Source organism: Harmonia axyridis, chromosome 7 (genome assembly GCF_914767665.1).
Source record: "Harmonia axyridis chromosome 7, icHarAxyr1.1, whole genome shotgun sequence".
Lineage (NCBI taxonomy): Eukaryota > Metazoa > Arthropoda > Insecta > Coleoptera > Coccinellidae > Harmonia > Harmonia axyridis.
In genome coordinates, this window is record NC_059507.1 from 11,052,691 (window position 1) to 11,079,063 (window position 26,373).

General features: G+C 33.9%; 2 protein-coding genes across 9 annotated transcripts in view; one reads left to right on the forward strand and one right to left on the reverse strand.

The window, feature by feature from the left end:
- The window catches only part of LOC123684931 (neural cell adhesion molecule 2-like), a 174,864-nt gene extending 170,958 nt beyond the window's left edge, over nt 1-3,906 (forward strand). Inside the window, exon 8 of the mRNA XM_045624457.1 lies at nt 100-3,906. Within this exon, the coding sequence (XP_045480413.1) occupies nt 100-317 (218 nt within the window). The 3' untranslated portion in view covers nt 318-3,906. The remainder of the gene's footprint in view (nt 1-99) is intronic.
- On the reverse strand, nt 3,555-26,148 carry LOC123684930 (alpha,alpha-trehalose-phosphate synthase [UDP-forming]). 8 transcript variants are annotated; one of them, XM_045624456.1, is made up of 10 exons: nt 24,738-24,871; nt 14,955-15,174; nt 13,396-13,492; nt 10,392-10,548; nt 8,901-9,176; nt 7,302-7,964; nt 6,730-7,076; nt 5,701-5,890; nt 5,148-5,579; nt 3,555-4,315 (listed from the first exon to the last, which is right to left on the reverse strand). In XM_045624456.1, the coding sequence occupies exons 3-10, from the start codon at nt 13,467-13,469 to the stop codon at nt 4,037-4,039; spliced, it is 2,418 nt and encodes an 805-aa protein (XP_045480412.1). In that variant the 5' UTR covers nt 13,470-13,492; nt 14,955-15,174; nt 24,738-24,871; the 3' UTR covers nt 3,555-4,036. The 8 variants fall into 8 exon arrangements, with proteins under 8 accessions (XP_045480412.1, XP_045480405.1, XP_045480410.1 ...); XM_045624449.1 differs by lacking the exons at nt 14,955-15,174; nt 24,738-24,871 and adding an exon at nt 25,997-26,148; XM_045624454.1 differs by lacking the exons at nt 14,955-15,174; nt 24,738-24,871 and adding an exon at nt 25,729-25,750.
- Nucleotides 26,149-26,373: the final 225 nt, after the last annotated feature.

The window sequence follows — 26,373 nt, forward strand, 5'->3', positions numbered from 1 at the left end:
GCCTGTATATAAAATTTGCTACTATTATTGGGGTTTATCTCTGTATCTGATACGTTTAACATATACCTGAAACCTACATAGTCCCTTTTTATGTTTCAGACAACAGCTATGTTCTGAGGCACCTGAGGCATAACACCGAATACGAAGTGGAGGCAGCGACCAGAAATGTAGCAGGTCTGAGTGAATACAGCAACATCTCGATATTCAAAACTCTTCCATCGGTGAACGACATTGGCCACAACCTGGAACCAGAGTTCCTTTCTGTTTTCATTCCATCAACCTACCTTGTTATATCCATCGCCCTAACAAAGCTTTGAGGAACGTGACAGTCGTTTAGAATGGTTTATTTGTGGATTTGATTCATAGAGAACACCTTATCTTTTTCTTTTTTGAGGTTGAGAACTGTAAATTTAGAACTGACTGTAATTGCTATGAATTATGTCAGTAGACGTAACAATTGGTAAGTTGATACCGAGGGTGTTCAGAATGTATGAGGAAGTATACGAATATACAAAGGGGCAGAATGAAAGAGCTTTTTCGGAATTAATTTAAATTTTTTTCGAAGAGTTTCGTTTCTTATTCCGAATGAATTTTGAATAGCATAGCTTGTCAAGGTTAGAAATAAGAACAGTGCCATCGTTGTTAATTTTGGACATAACTGCTGTAAGACTAACTACCCCTTCTCAGAAGATCAAGCGATCTATTTCCATATTAATCTTTCAAAAGATATTCATTCTGTCCATACTTGTATGCAGAAATGATGATTGATTATTTTGATATTGTACCTATATTTTGAATAATCTTTTCTTATTTGCTGTCATCATCAGATCTGTCGAGCAAGTGATCTATCCGACATACCTACTTATTTTGACAATTTTCTTGCTTCTGTATGTATTGTAGTAGGTTTTTCTATCTTAAACGTTTGAATTTATTATATTCATATTCGAGGAATCTTTTTTATCAATTAATTTTGTTTTTTTGACTGAGATCTGATGAAAAATAAATTCTAAACTATACAGATTCATAACTGCTTATATACTATTCGAATTCTTAGGACACACTGGTCCACCTCTTTTCTGTCGATATGTAGTGTTGAAAAAGTTGTCGAGAGTTATCTCAGCCTCAAACTTTGAGTTCAAACATTTTCATGCTGAGTTATGAGAAGTTTCAACTTAACCTTACTAATAATCATGACGGAACAAAAACAATTAAGATTTCAGAAATAATTTCTCGAAGAAAAAACCGATGTTGTTTTTTTTCGAATAGATTAAACAGATTTTTCCCTCAAAAATAAGATATCTAAACTACAACAAGTGAAAATTAACTATTTGAACAAACTTGAATAATGATCAACCTCGAGAATAACCCTTTATAGCCGTTCCAACATTCAGTGGTACCTTTAACCAGTAGCAAAAAAGATGTTTGATGTGCATTGCCTAAGAAAATATATCAATCAATGTGTTTCACCCTTTTACAATCTTTTCAATAATTATTATTGCATTGAAAATGGCTTTGTTTCAATAGTAAATTTTATTTGAGTTCTTTCCAAATTTATACTTCTTAGGGGGGTCAAAGGATGAAAAGTGGGTGAAATAAAAGTGCCCAGTGACCAATTCAGCTCTTGTTGAAGAATAAACATTTATTGGATGTGACACAATAGGTATAGATGCTAATTTCCTGGTAGGAAAAGTTTTGGGTTAGAATCTCTTCACGCTATTCTTTCTGAATTGTGAATATCATATGAATATGTTAGAAACTTTGTTGAATCTTTCACGGAATTTCAGTTTGATGGAGTTAGATATAACGTTGACAATAAAATTCAATTCTATTATTCAGTATTGAAAAAAAAAATAATAATCGATTTTGATATATAAGTCGCTAGTATTTTTCATTATTCATTGCGAATTTTTTGTTTCATCAATAAAAGAAATCAATCGGAAAAACAACCAGCTATTCACCTTTATATATAATGAATTTTCCGGGAATTTGGCTTTCTGATTGTAACTGCAGATAGTGAATGAATCCTAAGTGTAAAGGGAAAGCAAAACAATTTCACTTAAAAGTATCTTATATTTATATTGAAAAGCTGCTTCTAGTCAAAAGATTTTTTCTGTTATCAAATCGTTTTTGTTTGAATACATCATTCCAGAATTTCTTTCTTTGTTGAAATGAAATCAATGCCCCTAAGAGAGAGAAATTTTAACAACATGTTCATAGAACCTAGAAGTTGCGTTTCAAAATTATATCAATTTTAAAAATGATTTCAAATATTTATGCGAAAGAAAATAATATGTTTATTCGCTTCGTTCAAGGAAAGAAAGCTTTAAAAGAGTTGAATGTTACAGATATTTATGCATTTGTTGAAGAGACTTATTGAAAAATTTCTATATATTTTGTTTTGAGGACGCAAAATGTCAAAGTGCCAAGAAATATTAATTTATCTATTCAAGAGTCCTCGAATGAACAGGCACATGATATTTGATGATTTTAAATTGTGAATTCTTTCATAGTCGTATATATTATTTTCGTTCATTTGAGAAAAAATTCCCATAATTGTAAATATTGTATGTAATTATCTCAAATATGAATGTTTAAATAAATTATCTGTTTATATATGAGCATTTTGTGTTTTTATTGGTTTTTCGTACCTGCAAGAGTAGGCATGTGGGCTATTATTCTCAACAAATGTCTGTAATTTTGAGCCGAGATAGGTCTCAAGAGAAAGAGTTCGAATCGGAAAAAATGATGGAGGAAAAAAGTATTTCTTCTTAAATCTCTTGTTGAAATATATCTACCAGTCAGCTCACTCTTTATATTCACCTGTATAGAATAATCATTTCTAGCTTTCTATCAAATATCAAGTGGAATCATAAAAATCAAAAAAACCTGCGAAGAATAAAAATCTAATGCGATGGATCCAATGGAGTTGGAATTTTGCGTGGGAAGAATATCAAATCCAAGCTTCATGCAGATTTTGCTGCAGAACTTTTGAAAATTAAAACACAATATCAGGTTTAGTCTCGATTGGTTCGGGCCGGTGAGGACAGGTAGCGACAATCTCCTTGGTCTCGGCTGAAATATTCCGATGAAACATTGAATTATAATTGTAAGAAAGATGATTCTTTCTGAGTTGTATCTTAATTGTTTTACAGAATAGGCTGAATAGAACGAGATGACCGAGGTTCTCTCGGAAATTTTTTATGAGCTTTTCATGAGCTCAAGAAGTGATGGATGACATCGTGTTGGAAGTATGTTTAGAGCCTACTCTAATTCTATTTTTTCATTATTTGTCGACCACAAAATAGGTATGTATAGTGTCCAAAAAGAGCACATGGCCCATAAATAAACCGGCGCTCAAAAGTAAGGTCCTTTTTTATACTCAATTCTTTGCGCCTTTGAGTATGGGTTATTTTGAAGCTAATTGGGGTAACAAGACTGTGCAATGGTGAACACCGGTCTATGGTGAACTACTCCATTTCAATAGATAATTTTTTCTTTTCTTCTACCGATCAAAAAATTCCATAAAAAATTTACAATAACACAATAAACATAAATGAGTTCCATATTATATTTATTTCACATTCACACAAACAAGATTCTTAGAAGATGGCTATAAGATTCTATGCATGAATATTACTCACTGATATGATATGATTTCATGTTCGAGTGAAGAAACATCATTATAAAAATAAATAGTCATTGAATATATCTATTAAATCTAGTTTTCCGAAGATATAAATCACTTTACAAGTTATCAGTCTAGGAAATACAGTCGAGTATATTTTTCCTGAATTTTTCAAACGCTTAAGACGAAAATTTGAATCTGTAAAGATATGCTATGCACGACAAGTGATTACTACGAAAGTAACGATAACAAAGAGTACCCAAGGTGAGTATCATCAAAATCACTAATCGGAAACTGCTCTATTCTTATTTAACCCTAAAGCTTCAGTGATTTCCATTCGATCCTTATCTTTGGTTCGTACTGCTAACACTTTTTTTAAAAATGATGCATCCATTTTGCACGATTCAATTTTCAGTCCTCGGTATGATTGTTTTCGTTTTTGGTAGATAGAGCTTGAGCAAGTGCGGAGATCTCACATTCCATGTGTACGTTTTTGGTCATTGCTTTGGCTAACGATCCTCTTCTGTAGGTTGTGGCATCGATTATGTTGGGCATTCTCTTGGAAAAGTGACGTTCTATCCATTTCAACATGGTGAGAACTGAATCTGTTGATGGCAACCGACGTTCTGCTGACGTTTTGATGATATTTGAAGTTGTTACTCTGAATGTTGCAGCCATTCCTTTGAGAGCCTAAAAATAATATTATGCATATAGCTCAACATAAACAAGGTTTGGGAAATGAATTATCGAGTACCTCAAATGAAATGATTTTATTGGTGTACAACTTTGCTTTCGCGTTTTGCAATAGATGGCTCTAGCGGTAAGTGAAAGTCGAAATAAATTCATCGTATATGTCATACAATAAGTTAAGGTATTTGTTAACATAACGCTATTGAAATATTAGTCGATTTGAGTCTGCATCATAGTTATTCTCGATTAAACATGTCAGCTTACTAGTCAAATTCTCGTCATTTGCGGGAAGTTTTAATTTTCTGCTTTGATATAAAGGAATCTGTGGTTGAGGGTGATCGAATGCTCTCAAATACCTTTGGTGAAGCCACTATTAAAGCAAGGACGTGCCGAGAGTGGTTTCAAGGTTTCAAGAACGGTGATTTTGACGTCGAAGATCAATCAATGGAAGAAAGAAGGTTTTCGAAGATGCAGAAGTGGAGGCATTACTTGATCAAGACTCGTGTCAAATGCAACAAGAATTGGAAGGATCTTTGAGAGTTACGCAACAAACCATTTCGAAACGGCTGAAAGTCATCGAGCAGTCTTCATGTCGTTTTGCACGGGATCATGTGAACCAAATGAAAAAAGAGTTTCAGTAATAGCCTTTGTTTCTATCCGATTGTCATCGACGTTGAGCTGTGCTATACTGATAAGCTCCAAAAAGAGCAAAATCAGTCTATCCATCTTCAAATTCGATGACATCAATTTCACCTATAGTTAACTCATAACCTAGATTTCTAACATTCCGATATTCTTATCAATTTATTGATATCCGTGGACATATACTTACCATCATAGCATCCTCATCGGTCACATCGTCACCAACATAAATAATCCTGATACGCTCACTCCAATCAACTCCAAAAGCCGTTCGCAAGATATAGATGGAGGCTCTACCTTTATTCCACTCTACTGGTGGCTTCGCCTCAATGGCACAGTGGGCATTTCCCACCTTGAAGCCAGCTTCTTCCACCAGCTTACGCGCCTGTTTCTCAAGTGCGTCCCTGAGATGGACAGGGACTTCCCTGAAGTGGAATGTCAGTAGAGCGCCTTTGTTCTCAACCCAAGCGCCGTCCCTGCAAACCTGCTCCTGCAGCTTGGCAAGGAGGGAAGCCACTTTTTCGTGGCACTCCGGAGGCATCGGATGCACGAATTTGGTGCCGTCTGAGTGGAGGATTTCTAGACCATGGTTGCCGGCGTATGTTATGCCTTCAATACCCACCTGTAAACATCACATAAGTATAGAAGTGTATGGTACACTTTATTCTTTGTGATAGTGAAATAATCAGCTTTGAAATTTTTTGAGTGGAATTGATTGAGTAGGAAATCTGAAAGTTAGATACCATTTCTTTCACGTTGTTCACATTTCGTCCTGATACGATAGCTATGTAGACATCCGGGATATTCGACAATCGCTGAAGAATGTTTTTGGTTTCAGTTGGCATGACTGCGAGATCCGGATGAGGTGCGATTGGTGCAAGAGTACCATCATAATCTAGTAGAAGCGCGAGCTTATGAGTATCTCCAATGTATCTGAAATAAAACAAAATATTTCATTATATAGGGAATTTAATTTTTGTATGCATTAAAATTTCAATTTTCATCCAACTTGCACACACTCAAGTCCTCAAGAAATAACTCACTTATCTCTATGAGTTTGATAACAATTTAACTCAATTTGTTTCAATTCGATCATAGATGGATCCTTCCTGTAAAGATTATCGGTTGACCAAATGTTCAACTGAGTCAAAACAATTACTAGTAACATGCAACACATTAAGAATATGCAGCTGTGTAATGAAAGAAACACTGACTTGAATGGGTGTTTCTGATGATAAGAATATGGTGAAATAAATTACAAGAAGACAACTAATAAATCAGAAACGAGGCTTCCCCTCTATATAGGAGAAAAGAACGATTTTCAATATCTACAAGAATATGTTTCCACGAAAGAGACAGCTAACGTATTTTTTGAATCCATAGAAACATCGTTTTTTTCATTTCAATTCGTTCATTTCATCTCTTTTTATTGAATATACTTGTACTGTTGTAAAGTTTTCTTGTTTGATCTATTAATAGGACATTCACTAATGTCATTAATATATGTTTAATTTTGTATATCTCCTATATAGCAATATCTCCTAGAAGCTCAGAGTAGGTGACAATTAGGAGAACCGATTATATTCTGTGAAGGTTTTGTAAATATGTCTCATTCTCATGCGAGTGAATTAAAAATGTAAAAGTACAGAACAGTGCTTTCTTGATCGACTAATAATAATGAATTATCCAAAATTTACCAGCTTTGTGTGAAATAGGTTAGTCAAATGAACCTACAACACTTAGGCAATAAAACGAATTATATAAAGACTTACTTCGACAGATATTCATCGAAGTCGTCCAAAGTAACAGCAGGCATCATGATAGATCCCACATCATCTCGGTCCTCAGGGGTGAACAAGGAACCCATTGCCGATAAGAAAGATTTCGTCCAGAAGTTCACATCGTTAACTTTCTCTCTCCTCCTCAGGTAGTTCATGCGAAGGATCCTCTCGTCTTCGGGCATGGTCAGAGCCCTGTGTAACACCTCGGCTGCGCCGGCGATCTCGTACGGGTTGCAGACGAGAGCCTCGTGCATCGTTTCTCCAGCTCCGGCAAACGGGGAAACTATGAGAACACCTGGGGGAGAGTTGATCTGGCAAGCCACAAATTCTTTGGCGACCTGTAACAATAGTTGATTTTTTTATTCGGCTGAATTTGTCTCGCTCTTTAATTCGATATAATATAACTTTCAATACTTTCGATACTAATCATACCAAGTCGATTCTAAAATGTAAGTAACCATACTCTTGTGCCGACGTCGTTTAGAGCAATATTAGGTAGATAAAGATAGGTGTAACTTCAAAGTATCAGCTATAATTACAATTACAATTTTGAATTTACTCACCAAGTTCATTCCATCCCTCAACGGTGTCACCAGGCCAACAAAAGCATCCCTGTAATAACCAGCTAAGTCGTCCTGACTAACCTGACCATAAATGTATCTGATGGGCGACCAATTCGGCGTGGTGAACTTTCCGTTGATCCTACCAATCAGCTGCTCCAGGTTCTCCTTCAGCTCTTGGTACTCCTTCACGTCCGTCCTAGACGGCACGGCGACCTGGAGCATCGAGACCTGACCTCTGTGCTCCGGATGCTTCTCCAGCAGCATCTCGAAGGACAGCAGCCTGTGAACCAACCCTTTGGTGTAGTCGAGTCTGTCCACCCCCAGTATGATCTTCTGCTCCCCCGAGAACACTTTGGGCGCCTTCTCCGCCAGTTCCACGAACCTCTCGAAGGGTATCCCGATAGGAAGAGGTCGCACCCTTACGGATCTTCCTCCCTGTTCAACCAGCAGGTTCTTACGGTCGACACGACAACCTAGGTATCTCTGACAGCAGTCTACAAAATTCAGGCAATAGTCAGTGATGTGGAAGCCGACCATGTCGCAGTTGAGCATTCCCTGCAGGATTTCGTCTCCCCATGGGAGGAGTCGAAAGATGTCCCATGGCGGGAAGGGGATGTGGAGGAAGAATCCTAGTTTGCATGGGATCTCTTCCTGTTCGGCAGCCTGAAAGAAATGTCACAATAAAATCAACATAACAGTTACTTTGCGAAACAACCAGAGGAACAATGAGATAAGACAAATCTGCGAAGTATAAGATGTTGTCAGATGGGTTGAAAGACGAAGGAGAGGCTCAAGAGGTCATGTAGACAGGATGGCTGAAGATCGGAGAGCCAAAATTGTCAAGGAATGTGTATCGAGCAGGAGAAGACCTTCACGCAGACCACCGAAGAAATCGAACGAAAGCTGGAACTCAGCCTCCCAAGAATGAAGCCAAGGCGTTGCTACAAAACAGGACTTTGTCTTAGAAAACGGGGAAGAAGATGAAGACAATGAAATTAGGATTGTTGGCGTCTAAGGGGGCGAATACCCATCTGAAGAGTTTTGAAGCTCGGACATTGGGAAAATGTCATTGGAATATATGGGAAGAAATAAAGAAATAATTATTAATTCAAGCAGAAATTGGGAAACAAGTAAGACAAACTTTAGAGTTCCGTGATTAAGACTTATCTGTTATAAATATGGAAGAGAACAACTCAAGCAACATTGAGAAAAATAGAATATTATGAATATTATGGGTAGAAAAAAATCTAGTGGAGAAGATACGGAAGTACTCTAAGGAGGAAGTTATCTCAAAATATGCTGAGTCTTGATTGTCCACTTGAAGCAATTGCACACATACAGATACAGGAAACAGTTTCTTATGAACCTGCAGGTAGTATAGGGAGGATGGAGGACTGAAAATAATGGAACGCTAAGGGAATCTGGTCTCAGGGGGACTTATAATCCCTTTTAACCTGCAGGTAGTATAGGTACACATACAGAAAGTAGTTTCCTACGAACCTGCAGGTGGTATTGGGATGATGGTGGAGTGAAAATAATATCATTGCCTTCGGGATAAACCAGTACAACATCGTATGTTGGCTTATGTACAAAACTAACCTGCCTTATCCAATTAGCTGCCACCATCAACTGATAGTCATGAACCCAGATGAGGGGTACTTCATGATCAGGAGTATTCTTTCCTCTCTTCAAAGATTTAAGGGCTTTGATTGTGCAGTTGGCGAACAGTTTGTTGACTGCTACGTAATCCCTCCATTCTTCCAGCTTGAAGGTAGCTCTGTCTGGCATTGAGTGGAATAGAGGCCAGAAAGTTCCATTACATGCACCATTATAGTATGAGTCGAACATTTTGGGGTCCACACGTACTGCTACCACCTTGAATATTGAAAGGTGCATATTTAATAATAACTAATTGCTTGGATTGATGTAATATACTGAGTGTCCTTTTTAGTAGTAAAAATAGACTTTAAGAGTAGATCTATGGACAATTTCATTCACAAGATCTCAGAATCACGCAAAATCTGAAGTCGATGAGATTTAAAATTACGGAGAAATCGGGTATTTGTGTTCCAATATTTGTGCTCAGCTCAAAATTTTGCACATAATTTGAATCGATAGATCGCTGTTGTTTTTATGAGTAGGAAAGTGATAAAGATTTTTTGATATCCAAAACTTCTAACATTTGAACTCAAATAATTAATTTTATTCCAATATTTTCCATCTTTATAATTTAAAAGCTTTTATTTTTCATTGCACAGGACTTTTGGAATTCAGAAAAGACCAGAGCTTATGTCATCATATAAAAACAGTTTCATTCGATCTAGACATGTTGATCCATCTAATCCAATGTTTCATTGTTCATTACTTACATTTTCATATGACTTCTTCTCATTGGGATATATATTTAGAAATTCCTGCATCAAACTATCTAACTTTTTTTTCGAACTCCGAGGCACAGTTTCAATTGCAGGCAAAATAGTTGTTACTTTGAAATTGCAATTTTGTATATCTAATTCGTCGCATGTAATTGAACTATCACAAAAAGCACCTATCATGTCTTCGCAAAGTTGTGCACTCAATGAATTTTTTAAATAGACGAATAGTATATCTTGCTTCTTATTATCTAGTTGATCCATCCTCAAAAACGAACTCAATTCAAAGATTCAATCTCACAATTCTTAATTATAACTAATCAAGCGAGCACGTAGTTAACGATATATATGTTTATAACAAAGTGTGTACCATATGATTCAAACAAATCAGATATTTGGTGAAGAATAGAATTCAAAAGAATGTCCAATAGATAATGATGTCACTATTTCTATCTAGTTTATGCATTAGAATGATATTGTTATCAGTTCTTATTGACGACAAACCGAATCATTTTCACTGCTTCTATTTGGGCGCCACTATAATCTATTATTTGAGGTGCAAATGAGCTTTAAAGCCTCCAGATTTTAAAAAATCAATAATATAAAATGGAATTTCTGTTAGCCTTTAGTAAAAAAGAAAAACATACTAAAACAAGTGCCACTGAAATTTTAATTGTAGCATATTAGGCCGGTTGGAGTGACTCTATTCAAGATTTACCTTATCTGATTTGAGTCCCGCAGTGGGTGTTATATCTCCAGGCTCAGATTCTGGTATGGCTTCCTCGGGATCCTCCAGGTGAATTCCTGGCCAACCTACCCACAACCCATTTCCGTTTATTACTACAGGAGCTACAGCCGTAACCAAACCTCCAGCACTAGAAAACATAAATAATTTTTTGTAAATAAATTCCAAAAAAAAATGCATGAATCGGATCATGAATGCTTCATCAGATTTGTTGAATGTATTTCAAAGAAAATTAAAAAAAAAATCAGCTGAACCAGCCTTTCGAAAAAAGAGATATTCCACACTTTTTTCCTTATACCTCAAAGAATATCTCGAATTCTAAAAAAAGTGAACTATGAAATTAAAAAGTATTATTTATCCTTTTGTGCTTCGAATCTTCGACCTCTCTGGGCTACCAAATAAAGTATTTACAATAAGGGGTTTCATTATGATATTGAAAAAACAAGTATAATTGAAGAGAAATAAATGGACGTTTAATTTGATATTCAAAATGAATCATCTTTTGGAAAATCCTTTAGACACTTAACCGACTTGAAATATTTCATCAAAAAAATTCATAATTCTGGAATCTGTTCAGCTGGAACTTAGGAAATAGCGTTCCTTTGAATAGTTTAGACTCATTCTTAATCTTGCGGTTCTGTGAATCAATTTTTTTTAATTTGATTCTCGTAGTCCAGTGATTTCGATAAAAGATCGTTCCGAAACCATTAGAGCTAAGACTTAGAATGTATTTTATTCCATATCATTCTATATGCGTTTTAGAATATTTGCAGTACGTATATTTAACCTTTGATAGCAATATAATATACTCTCTTATGATATATCATCTGTCACACCCTCTCCACAATATGGCTGACTTGCATTTGGTGTCCAACTGTGTGAAGACCGATTTTGAGCAGAATTGAAGTTTTCAGTTTTTAGTTCTTTTGAATATCTAGAATATGTAGGTAAGATCTCATCTTTACCATCCGAATGGATTCGCATGCATTGATTGCTATGTTAATAGATTATTGTAAGCTAGGCCAATCAAAAAGTTGTAACTTTTCACAAAATTTGGATTGTTACCATACAAAATTGAAGTGTCAAACACAGCCGATGGTACAGTGTATAACAATTATTATTCTATTCAACAATTGATATTGCTCGAGCAAATACATGCAAATGCCATTCGAAATTTTTCCCCTTTGAAATTGTTACAAAAAAAAATAGTACATAGACTAAAATTCTTCCCAATCACAAATTTTAAGATATCCCTTTGCTTAAACCTAAGAAAAGTATTTCCATTGAATACGGAATCAAAATTGTTCCTATAATACCGCATTGAAATTGAAACTTCCTTAGAAATTTTTTCGATCGATTTCAATTATAAATCGAAATGAAAAACTATAATTGTTCAATAAATTGAATAGAGTTTTTTTATAACATTTTTGAAAGCGAAATTGAGGGGTTATCATCCTGGTATTCGAAAATCAATAAACAAATCTCGATCGCAGCGGTTTGAATTTTGGCAATGAATTGTAAAAACAATGCCACGTGTTGACCTTGAATTGAACGGAAAACGAAAAGAAATATGTGCTCGATAAACATTGATCTGATTCGAATTAAATTCCTGGAAGACCCATAGACTCAACACCGATTGAATAGTTTGGAACCATTTCCAAGCTGTCAAGCTGTTCAAAAGTACAATCACTTATATGTAGTTGTTGTTTGATAAGAAGAACGTTTGAGCGATATTTGATTAAACCACCTGAATGGAAAACAAAAGTATTTCTTGCTCAAAGCAGAAATAGTTGAATTGAAGAAGTTTAAAAAAAAAAGTATTTTTTCTGATTCCGTTTATTCACAAGTGATTATCACGATTGAGCACTTATCACCTCATCGTTAGATAACTTTCCCTGCCATCGCTGTTTTGTTTGACGAAACTGTTGTTACTGATGACCCATAAATTTGCACAGAATCCCCTCTTATCAAAATTATCTCTTATTGAATAACCTATTCCTGGATTTGCAGAGATCATTAACGTATTTTGTTGTTATTTGTTTCAATATAGGCCAGACATTTACGTCAAGAGAGAAATTGATAAGGCTTGTCAAACGCAGCGGAGAAAACTGAGTGTTCCAAGCTTAATAGCTCGAAATTAAATTCAAATATAGAATTGCTGAACGTTATTATGCCAATATTCTTAAAGAAGAAAAAAATGTATCATGAGATATTATATCTTTCAGATATTTTTTTGAATTCAAATGGTTTTGGATCATTTAATTTCTCCTCTCGTTTATGTAATAATCTTCTTGTTATCGTTAAAATAATAATTTTTCTGGACAAAGGTGTATGTCAAGGGTTATTCCATTTTAAATGCATTTCGGAGTTTACTAATTCGATATTCATATTGAGAAACCTTCAAAAAGTATGGACTAATTTAAATTCCACAAAATAAAATTGTGTCGACCTCATTATTTTGAATGATGATAATTATAACAAGTAGAACACGAGTTCAAGTGTGGAGACTCATCTCATCGAATAATGAAAATATACAATGATTTGGAGTTCTCGATGATAGGAGAAATTGAACCTTCTTGAATTACTAACTATCTATTCAGATTTCAAAATTTCAAAGTAAAAATCAATCACTATTTTTCATGTTCATTTCAAGTAGATAATAAATACTCCATGTTTAAAGGGTACCTGATAAGAAGAACGAGACCAATGCGTCTAATTTTTTCTAATCCATAGCATCACCTTCGTATTCCTCTAAATACGATTTTGCCAAATTTTCTGTATCAATTTTGAATATTACTTTTTGATTTTTCAATAAAAATTAGTCAATTTCCTAGAATAATTTTATGCAACTTTTTCCCAAGTCTGGGGAGGGTATATTATATAAAATATACCAATTAAATTAATAGGACAAAAAATTCAATTAAAAGAGTGAAATATTTTAATTTTAATCAAAATAATATTTCAATGTATAACTCACCTTGCATGCCTCGATAGTCTGCCATTTTCCAGCCTCTTCAAAACAAAAGGTAAACGGTTGGACACCACTATCATACTCCCGGAGGAAGTGATGACATCTGCAACAGTCATTTTCAAGTTCTAAGCAAACAGTCCTAAAGAACACAAACAACTGAGACGTCCAACAAACGGTTTGACATAAATTTCGAAACAATGAAACAAAGTCCAAGAACAAGTTTGCGAATTTCAAGTCGAAGAAGGAAAGTAAGGCAAACGAAAAGATTAGACGAACTTTCAAGTGCTAATATAAAAATTAGACTGATAACACGGATTTGTAATAAATAAAACTGAGAGCTTAGTGCTCACGAGCAAAGGGTTATCTTTTGTAGGATGTATTGTATTGCAAGAAACTCAACATCGACGAATTTGAGAGATAGCGCCTTGAATATGGAATAATGTCCTCTTAATGACTTTTGATCACCACAAACAAGATTTATTCATTTCGTAATTCTGTTGGCTTTTTCCCGATAAATCGACAATCGTCAACTCAAACATGTGTTCTTCAAAAATGATAAAATGTGGGTCAATTATTCCATTGGTCCAGTAGATATTCGGAAGGTTCAATGGATTCGGATTGGATCAAAAAAGCGGATAGTTTCAAGGAAGGCATGTTTTTCAGATAACATTGTTCCTCAAAGTTATTCTTCGTTGTTGTGGCATAATCGTAGCAACAATAGAATGATTCATATTGCCTACAATAAAGAAAAGAAGAGTGATGATGAATTCCAAATAAGAATGAATGAACGTTTTGGTTTTCACAGATTGTAACTACTCTACAAACAAGTTTATTCGATGAAAAATTATCTTCACGGTAATGAGAAACTTAATAAGAAAATACTTTTAGAAGTGATTACTTTCGTTCAAGTTCTATAGATACTCAGGTGACACAAAATCAGTTATTTTTCACAAACTGTTACTAAGTAGCCAACAATTTTGTGCAGTGGAAGATTATGAGATCCATAACGTTATGAGAAACTTGATGAGAATAGTAACTGTTTGAACTTATCAGGTAGTCTTGTTCGAATTCAAAAGATATTAAAGCGATATGGTTTTTAACACCAACTGAATAACTGATTACAAATTGTAATCACAACTAATGTGAATTGGTTATTGATTATGAGATTCAAGAAAAATTATGAGATTCTTGAAAAAGAAATCATTTACATTTATTAGGTATTTAACACATAAAAAGTTCTTACAGATTAAAGATTATGTTATGAAAGATGATTAGATAATGAGAGCGCTGAAGAGAGGAGATAAAGTTAACTGTGATTGAATAGTGTTATTCCATTCCAGAAGGTATTGAAATTATCTGGTATTCATCATTAAAGAAATGATTTTTATGTGATGTTACTTTATTATGAGGTTAAAAAATCATGGGATTCAATTAGGTTGGGATATCTCATCAGAAAATAACAATCTAAAAAAGTGTAATATGGAAAGTTACAACTGAAACCCAAATAACATCGGAAAATAGAAAAATTTTGAAATGTCAAAGAGGAAATATTAAAGAATCATAACCCTTTTTCCGTTTTTGAAGTTTTTCATTTTCGGACCATTCCTTCCAGAAGGTTTGGTCTTTACTAGAACCTGGCTCAGATGTTCCTTGGAGAGGATCCAAAGAAGGATGTATGGGAGGGTTTGTGATGGCAGAACTAGCGAGGCGACGAGGACATTGTTCTTTACACTTGTCTTCGCATTTGGGTTGCAGCGTGCTTCCTTTTCTACTTCACTTTCTTACCTAAAAAAGGTCTCATATGAAATTATTCAGATTTTTTTATTAGGTGTACAACTTTGCTTCTGCCGTTTTGCAATAGATGGCAATAGCGGTAAGTGGTAGATCGTAGATGTCATACAATATGCTTAGATATTTGTAGACATAACGCCATCGAAATATTAATCGATTCTTATCTACATCACAAAGTTATTATCGATTGAACATGCCAGCTTACAGGCCAAATTCTCGTCATTTGCAGATCAAAAGCTCGCTTGGATACCACATAACTTTATAAAGATATTCTCCCCATTTTATCATCTTCTTCTTTTTATGTTTTCTAGGGTTTCGGTTTCCCTATCAACAAGAAATTTTCCACTGAAATTCAAATTGCTATTTCACATATAACTGAAAAATTTCGACACAGTAGCACAATATTAACGGAACACCTAGCCCAGTTTTGTCCATTAACGAACTCAACCGTATCTACCATGGAAATTTCAAGTTTCTTCTCTCTTGGTTCGATAGTTATATTGTGTTCCCTCCCAAAATTACTGCAGCGGCAAATTCAGAGGGGGCCATAAGGGCCATGCCCATGTAGCTTGAATACATCTTGCTTCACCTTACAACCCTATCAAGTTTTTTCGAAAATTTCATAAATTCACCTATAATTTCTGAAATAATGTACTAATCCCCAACTGCAAGCATTATCGTGATCTACATAGTCGAATCAATCAATAAAATTGTACAATAGTCCCATGAAGGAACTTTTATTTTTTCTTCAATTTTCTAAGGGATAGGTAAGGAAAATTTAACAAAAATTTTTCGACAAAAATTTTTTCAAGTGAGATCGAAATTCGGCTAATCAGAGATCGTCAATTCTAGTACCGGTCACCGATTCTTCGTAAAACTCCCGGTTTCGAGAAAATTTGAACTCGAAATTAGGGAAAAAATTGAAATTGCCTTAAAAAAACGTTATATCTCCTGAATTATTCATCATAGACCTCTCAACTAAGGACGTTTTTCAAACATCAAGTTCCGATCTAAAACATAGTGAGGTCTAAAGGCGTAGTTTACGTCTAGAAGAAGTTGCAGCCTCGGGAATATTATCAAGTTTTTTTTCGAAAGTTTCAGTTTTTTACCTATAATTTCTGAAATAATGTACTAATCGTAATACTGTGAGCATTTTCGTGATCTACATAGTCGCATCAATCAATTAAATGCTTTAATATTACCATGAAGGAACTTTGATTTTTTCTTCAATTTTCTAATGGAAAATTTCAAAAAAATTTTTCGACAAAAAATTTTTCAGGTGACATCGAAATTCGGCTAATCAGAGATCGTCAATTCTAGTACCGCTCACCTATTCTTCGTAAAACTCACGGTTTCGAGGAAATTTGAACTCGAAATTTGGGAAAAAATTGAATTTGCCTTCAAAAAGCGTTATATCTCCTGAATTATTCGTCATAGACCTCTCAAATGAAGACGTTTTTCAAACATCAAAATCTGAACTAAAACATAGTGAGGTTTCAAAGGCTTAGCTCATGTCCAGGAGATGTTGCAGTCTCGGGAATATTATCAAGTTTTTTTTCGAAAATTTCAGATAATTACCTATAATTTCTGAAATAATGTACTAATCGCCCAACTACAAGCATTTTCGTGATCTACATAGTCGAATCAATCAATTGAATGCTTCAATATTCCCATGAAGGAACTTTTATTTTTTCTTCAATTTTCTAAGCGTTAGGTATGGAAAATTTTACGAAAATTTTTCGACAAAAAATTTTTCAGGCGAAATCAAAATTCGTCTAAGCAGAGATCGTCAATTCTTGTACCGCTCACCGATTCTTCGTGAAACCCATGGTTTCGAAGAAATTTTAACTCGAAATTTGGGGAAAAATTGAATTTGCCTTCAAAAAGCGTTATATCTCCTGAATTATTCAACATAGACCCCTCAAATACAAACGTTTTTCAAACATCAAGTTCCCATCTGAAACATAGCGAGGTTTCAAAGACGTAGCTTTGGGAATATTATTAAGTTTTTTTTCGATAATTTCAGTTTTTGAACTATAATTTCTGAAGTGATGTACTAATCGCCCAACTGTAAGCATTTACGTAATCTACATAGACGAATCAATCAATCAAATGATACAATATTTCCATGAAGGAACTTTTTTTAAATTTTCTAAGAGTTGAGTATGGAAAATTTTACGAAAATTTCTCGACAAAATTTTTTCAGATAATTCAGCTAACCAGAGATCGTCAATTCTGGCACCGCTCACCGATTCTTCATAGTGCTCTGTGTTCTTCTGTTCGAAAGTTATAGTGTTCACAGATTGCCGGATGTAAAAATTCAAATTTGACCTCGAATCCTTCATCAATAAGTCACAAATAAGTCATCTTGTCAAGATGTTGACGAACGAGCGCTCAAAAAGCCATATCAAAATACCTGTCTCTGGAATAAATTGAAGAATCCTCACAGATGGTCCCATTTTCACATCACATAAAGAGCAAAATAAAAATGTTCACTAAGTGGCGTTTCACGTTCTTGATCACAGCTCTGATCAGGTAAAACTATAAACAGTCAAACATCTCCAGCTTTTATGCTTTTGTATGGAAATATTTTCGTTTATTTTGGATTATATTCAATTTGCACTTCGTATAACAATATTAGAGGATAATGAGAGCGAAGAATCAATGTATTTCAGAGAAGAAAACCTTGAAATGAATTGTTATAGAAAATGGTGTCGTGATATAGCTGTGATTATAACATGATCTGTAGGAGATGAGATGTAAGAATATACAATGATTTATCAATAATGAATGTCAACCATTGTATAAAATGAAAACAATATCAATTCGTTTTGTTGCACTACCTTGATAACATATGGAGGAGGCCAAAACTGTGATGTCTTCATAACGTTCTGCGAATTTGCTTGATCTAGTCGGTGAAAATTTCAATTCAAAATAATTGCATACAGCAAATTTTTACCATGCAAAAGAAATAAAAAAAAAATATGAACTTTCTTTAAACTTTCAACAGATTATTCCATCGTAAGTAGATTAGGACAATTATATGTACGTACTATTTATACCATCTATAAGATTTTATTACATGCCTATAAAGTTGATTGAGTTCACAGCGAAATCAATCGAAGGTATTTTTCTTATATAGAAAACAATTGCAGAATGTGTCGTTTCTGAAAGAATTTTGCAAAACTTCTGGTGGAATAATCTCGAGCATTCTATGTCGATAATAGGTATCAGTGTCATTTTAGTTTCAGTTATAAATTTCCATTTTTAACCGCACTAGAACAAACACCATGTTCTTACTTTCAACCTTTAAATGAGAGGAAAAGTTTAAAGAATAGGATTGCAGTGAATTGATCATAAATTATTTCAAATTACAAACTTATTGAAATATTAATGGGTTGGAATCGTTAATTACTTCATTAATCAATTTTATAACTTGGCTATCGGGAATTAAAGTACCTACCTACTGAAAAATAATTAATCATTGAATTTGAAAATAATAATGATCGCATATTGGTATATTATTCTCAATAATGATTTCTAATAGCCTAATGGAGATATTTATAGGTGGGCAGTACTATAAAACCTTCAAATTCAATTAAAAAATCCATTCTTTCAGAAACATACTATACAGAATGTATTCAATATTTGTTGATGTCAAAAAATATGTGAAAGAAATGTTCCAAACAAACAAGGGGTCATATAAGGCATCTCAGAGGATATGTTACCGAATGAATCCGCATTATAATGAAAAAAAAGTGTAAAATCAAAAAGCTTCCACTGTACGACTGGCAGGAATTTTCTAGGAATATATCGGTTTATTTATATAGGGGTATGGAATTTGATACAAAGTAGGTTGATATTTCGAATGATAAATTCTGAAAAATTCGTTGAATGAAATTATATCAAAATAAATCGGAAACGTATGATCACAGTATTTACTTTGTTGTGCACTGCAAAACCATAAAACAAAATGTTTCACAGTTATGAGTTTTAATCCAGAATTGCTCAAACCACACAACATTCAAATATATCTGTTAGTCAATGGATATTTTAGAATTATTCGAGATCTTTCGAGTGACATGAGAAAACATCTAATGAAGCTTCCTAAAAAATTGCAAAATTGGTTGGTACTTGGAATTATGAAATCTAGATGGTATTATTTGAATTCTTTCTCATATTATAGACTCCATCAGATGTCACCAAGATGGGTAAAATTCATGAAAACCAAAATAAATTATTTCTTCTAAAACAGAAATACTGACTGACCTTGTATCCTCCACAACTTCAAATAACGATTTACTTCTTTCTTTTCCTTCATTATCGAATCCAGCTGCTGTTGAAACTCTACTCAAGACCACATGAAATACTGAAGGTTCAGAAAAGAATGAACATCATCCGAACGTGTGTTGCATAAAACTGATGGACACCTAATAGATTGATGATAATAAAAAGTGCAGCTATACCTATTTCCTTGCCAAAGTTAGAAGACTCTCGAAATAAATTTGCACTCGGAAGTGCAAACTTCCTCAGTATTAATTTCCGACCCACAAATCAGCCAATGCTTTCATGAACCTGACTTATTGCAGTTGTATTCCCGACCTTGAACTAAAGTGACAGTGACATTGTTTAATTGGCGTGGACATCCAATTATCTTTAAATAAATCTTTCATCCTGAGAGGAGATGAGTTAGAATTAATAAACTAGCTGATCAGATTTATTAATGCCATTGAATATTGCAATATTGCTCCCGAGTCTACGGAAGGAAGTGAAAGCATTTTGATCACTAATTAATAAACTTTGTGCTTATACAGGGTGTTCTGATTTGTTTCCGACAAACTGAAATGGGTGATAGATCACATCATTTTAAGCAAAAAAGTTCCTATGAACATGGGTCCGGAAATGCTTCGTTTCCAAGATACAGGGTGATAAAGTTGAAAAAATAATTCGCGTTTTCTTTAATATGTTTTGACTGCTTCGAAATCCTTTCATGAAATTATTCGTATTCAAGTATTGAATTTAAATTCATTTTGAAAATTTCTAAGGCGAAATGCATGCGGATTTTCTATTGCCCACTAATAAGTAGAAGTGGTATGCTATGTAATTGTTGTTTTTAAGTGTTCTGAATATTCTGTTTCCTGAAATATTGCGTTGTTGGGATGCTTTACGAATACTGAGTTTTTATTTTCTTCGAAGGTCTGTAAAATCCTATTTCTCTGTAGATGATTTCTTCTTTGTATGCTTCGTTCGGGCCTTTGGTAACCAATACCATTTTCCTGTATTTGTTGATAAGCTATTAACTTAGTAAACTATAATTATAATTAATGACATCTGAACCTTTTACACTTTAAATCTGTCATTGTGTATAGCCATTTTAAATCTATTGCCGCAACAATTGTTGAATGTAAAACAATCAATCATTCGAAGATGTCATTTGTGCATTCAACAGAACGGTGGACATTTCGAAGACCTTCTTTAAAAATTATTATGTTATTTTGTTTTGTTCTAAATTGTTACTTCTAAAAAATATTCAATTTAAAATTATTACAAATTTGTTTCTACATGTTTTAGAGATTACAAAAATATGGATTTGGCTTTAAATGCGTTTTTCTCTGAAACGGTTGCCCCTAGCAACTTAAATGAGTTATACCTTTTTTAACTAGAAAAGTCAGGGGAATCGATTTTTTTAGTCCAAAATGACGTACAGGGTAGCACAGAAAAGTTGCTACGGTTTAAAGGGGACGAAATGATTGCCAGTGGCGCCCTCTAGAAAATACAACCAAATCGACCACAAATTTGAATTTCTCACCTCAAAAAACCCTATGTACCAACTTTCATACAATTATTTGGAATCAGTCGAAAGATATCGAAGAAAACGAGAATTATTTTTTCAACTTTAACACCCTGTATCTCGGAAACGAAGCATTTCCGGACCCATGTTCATAGGAACTTTTTTCCTTAAAATGATGTGATCTATCACCCGTTTCAGTTTGTCGGAAACAAATCAGAACACCCTGTATGATGAAAATTCATTATTAAAAATGAAAATGAAATGAAGCAAAATAATTTCAGGTTGAAAATATTATGTTTTTCCTTATTTTAGTTGTAATAACTTTTTGGGTGAAAATATTTTCCTTATACCTATCTGGAAGTTTTTCATTTACATGCTCATTAAGCGCACCGAAAGTGGGCTTTTCCTCTGCGTGTATATCTTTTAGTGATAAATGGCATAACCTACTGAACACATATGACATAAGAAATTCAAAAAATAATACACACTATTGCCATGATGAACATTTTGAATTGTTCAATGGATTCGGTCATCACTTGATAGAAATTAATTATAGATAAAATAAAACAAAGTCATTTTCACCAATCGATATTAGTAGAAATTACATATCATTCTTATTGAAGAACGCTTCATTAGGTATTCAGTAGTCAAATTGACACTTATACTTATATAGGTATGAAAGAACATTTTTGTAATTAGGCAGCGCAACTTATAATGATGGTAATGAAGACTCTAAGAACTTATGATCTTAGAGAATAATGTATGATGAAAGGATCCAAAATATGACATTGTCTAAATTGAAACATAAGGATTAATAATAAAATATTCAATAAAATATAATTATGAAAAACATCAATTATAGCGATATAGCTATTGGTACTGTTCCATTATTCTATAACCTCTTAAGGGTAGTTCTAGTCGGATACATGATTCAGTGTCATCTAGGCTGGCGCTCGAGGATATTATTATTATTTGAACTGGGGCCGTTGTAGCTCAGTAAACCTTCAGGGAACTGCGACCATGTAGGTCTTACGTTCTCTACCCTTCTCATTCATGAAAAACCAAGGATGTCGTCAATGGCGTTGATAAAACTGACAACCTCCTTAGGGGCCTTGGCCGTTACCTCTCGGGTATCCAGGACCGGCTTCCCCATATGAATGGTTCTTAGGCCAGCCAGCTCTGAACACTTGCATACCATGAGTTCAGCTGTTTCTGCTTCTGTTCCACAGAGCCGGCAAATCTCATCTGCTGTTTTTCCCATACGGTACAAATTATATTTGTACCGGCAGTGCCCCATCAGCAGTCCCACCATCACCCGAAGCTCGGCTCGTGACAGCTTCAAGAGCTTTCTGGCGTAGGTAGGTGAAATCATCACGAATTCTCTGGCCTGAATAAGTCCAGGATAACTCAAAAGTAATGCTTCAACGTACAAAAGGGCGTTGGATTGCTTTTCCTTACTCCCAATATCCACAATATCCATTTATTCCCGAATATACCTTCATAACTCCCCTCTGAGGTGTCGTCGGAACTGGCAGGGGAGTGTATAGTAGCTATGCTTGCCAGAGAGATGACGTTATGGGCTAAGCGTTACTCTCTAATTCGGCACCACTGGGGATATAACCCAACAGCACTAGTTTCAAATCACCATACTCCACTATGGAGGTGGAAGGTGTAGTCTGAGCAATAAGTGATTCAAATGCAGTAATCTTATTTTCCTCTTTGTGGAACTAAACATTTTTTATGTATTTTTCGCGATCACCCCTAAGATTTCCTTCTTATTCTTCTAAAAGATGTTTCTCTATTATTTGAATCATTCACAGTTGCCTCAGTTTTCAATTCAAATGCATATCATCTCTTCAACTGATCAAATAAATCTCTCTGCTTATTAGACGCACCAAATTGATTTATATGTATTCTTTTATCTTTTTCTTTTGCTTTCTCATTTTTCTAGTTCATATCTTGATTAAACCATTATTGGATTCATGATCTGCATATCTGCACAGTTTTGAGTTTTTCATAATCAACGGTAATTTTCGAATTCAACTTACTTCACTCTATCAATTTCCGTCGAACTCACAACAAAGCAAAGAACAAAGAACTGATAAATTGAGGATCATTCAATTTAGTAGTGAATTGGAATCCTTAAACCGATTGAAATATACCTATTAGTATCATAAGTCACGAATATAATGAGCTTAAAAATGTATTCTTTTTCGAAAGAAATCATAGCTGATTACATAAAGTTTTGTTTTCGGGTTCTGCAACACTGGAAGTTCATAATGAAATTGATGCCGAACGTTTGCTACTTTCATGGATGGAAAATTCCACTTGAGAATTGAAGTGTCGAATCAGTTATGAATTTTGGGAGAGCTAGCATGCTTTGTAATGTTTATATCCCATAGAGCAGTTTAATTATCTGTAATTTTCGGAACAAATATTTACCCAGTGCATCAGCAAAGATCTTTGTGTATAATTATGGAGGTCACACGTGATGAGCATTCGTTTAGCAGGTGGACAAAATATATAGTAGCATTGTGAGATTGGAGCCCTTGAACTTCTCAATCATCTCATTTCCCTATGATCGATGTGCGTCATAATAGAGGACGAAAAGTCTAGTCAGTGAGTGCATTCTTCTCAGAGCATAGTGATAATTTCGTACAAATATATTATTTTGATCGAGAATCCTTTCGTATGTTATGAAGAAAATTTAATCTTGTTTGTCCAAATGTCATTGATTTGTTCCTTCACTGGCCTATTCTGACCTGATCTCTTTTTTTCAGCATCTTATGCAAGAACAGGAATATAACTGTTTGTGACAAAATAACCAATAATATTAATTGGATATGATTAACATTGCAATAATTACAACTTAATTTGGTATCTATATGCTCATCTACTCTGAGGGATCCTTGTTGATCCAGTATAAGATGAAAACATTTCTTTTTTCTTTTCAAAAATTCAAATCAATATTTTGACCGAGTATGTAATGATAAGATTTATTACGCACTCGATGAATATGTTCTTGTTTCTTCAATACATACATTGATAAGAAAGAAGTCTTCTTAAATTTTCTTGAAAATTATACATAGATATACATTCAAACGAAACGTTTGATGTATAAGGATTAAGACCTTTGGGCGTTTAAGAGTGTAACATTAAGAGAAAACATACCTATACCTGATTATCAAACTCAACTAAACATCAATCTGAAATATTTTTTATATTACTAAGTTTACCGAAGTTCTTCATCAAATTCAAACAATGAAGTTTTAGAGGGTGATTCACTTGAAATGTCCAAATGTACATTGTAGATTCTAAACCTCACAATATGATTTTGCTAATATTGAAGATGTCCAAGATACTGAGTGTATAAAGTTAACATATGGATATTGATTTCGCGATGTTTATTTATATTTTCACAATTTCTGTCTCAAAACGTAAAACAGCCAGTTTAAAAAAAAATGGTAAAAACAAAAAATTATTGCGAAAATAATATTCCATATTTGAACACCCGGTATCTCACAACAGCATCATTTGTATAAGACATGTTCGGCAGAGTCATCATATTTCGAGGGCAATAATATACAATTTATAAATTAGACACGTTTAATCTTCTCCTCTATTCCTTGCACGTAATATTTCGATTCAGATTTCATTAGCACAATATTTGCAACCATAAGGGATATAGTTGCATTATTTTGTGGGGATAATTCATCGAATTGTCTGTGAGTAGGCCTTAAGTTTCAGTAAATAAAACGTTACTCACCCAAAAAAAATGATTCTCATTGGAGAATCTGCAATGATTTCCTTGTTAGAGTCATCTGTTTTTACACGAAAGATTTTCAACCATCTGAAGTTGAGAGCTTCAAAATATTAAGCATAGACTAATGGCAGCTGTCAAATATAACGTCATCATAGAAGCATTATCAAAAGAATGAGCCAGAGAACTCAATGAAATCATAGGTTTATAAATTCGACTTATTCAAAATATATTTCTAATATTCCATGTCTTGATTTTGAGCCTTCGAAATTCGTGAATTGATATTGTAAGGCAAGGTGGAATTGTGTTGAGTGGAGCAATTGATTTCTGTATCACATTTCACAATTTGTCAAATTTGTAGCATTGAATATTTTTATTCATTATTTGTTGATTTCGAATATTATCATTTTGAGTGCTCTCTCGCATTAGTTCAAATAAAAATAAGATTGTTATACATTATAATAGGAAATATTGTTCAAATATTTGGGTTAGGTAAGCGATAGGTAAACTAATTTTAGAATGTGCGATACTTACACATAAGGTGTTCATTGAATGGAATATTTATGGTGTGACGACTAAACATAGCGCGATATTGATGAAAGAAATATCAGTAGCTATACTAAAGAAGATAATAGAATTGATAGAGCTACCACTTTGACCACAAGCAAGTAATTCTTCTGAAAATTTGTAATAAGGCAACATCTCACACTTTGTTCTTACCCATATTCAGTGAATAAAGAGCCTTTCTGCACATTCATCTCTGTTTTTAGTTTTTGTTCGAAAACAGAATCGTTGCCAAACTGTAATTTTTTTTATTTTTAGGTATCTGAAATTTGAGGAAGTGTTTTGGCAATATCTAATATGTTTTTCGTAAGTGATTAATCTAATGTAATATATCATCTCATGGATAAGTTTTGTACATAAGTTATTTAAAAAAAAATTCAATAAACGGAGACACCAAATACCTACTTCACTTCAAGATTAATTACTTACCTACCATTCATTCAATTTCTGAAGAAAATTACAAATCTTTTGTACAGTAGGTATTGTTTACTCTATTACAGGTGTTTTGCTATGTTTCTTTTTCTGAAATAACAGAGACCTATTCACTTTTCCCTACTGAAATTTAAAGTGTTTGTCAAATATTGATGACTTATGCGGTTTTTACTAGGGCCAATTCCGAAAATTATAGTTAAATTTAACCCGCAGGATATCAATAGAAGGACTTCCTCCTCCAAATGATCATGTAATAGCGAAATACTCACTGTGGAAATCTCTAGATTTGTAGGGAATCTTGCTTTCCCATCTCCAGCTCATTTTTGAATGTGATTATTTCAAAAATTAGATAACTAAATAATACCGGTTGTTTTGCAAACTTAACCTACAGGTAATGAAGTTATCCAGGTTTCTTGCAAATAACTAGAATGTTCTCAATTCTACAGCACATGCGTATATAACTGATATATAATTATTGTCCTTGCAGAGAATACATTTCGCCATCTAGGAAAGGTAGCCTGAACTATGGATTCAAATCGATAAGATTGCGTATAAACCGTGAAGATAATGCATTAATGTGATAAAGATATATTCATGCAGTATGTGAAAAAGTGGAAATGAATCAAATATAAATTTTCTATTGATC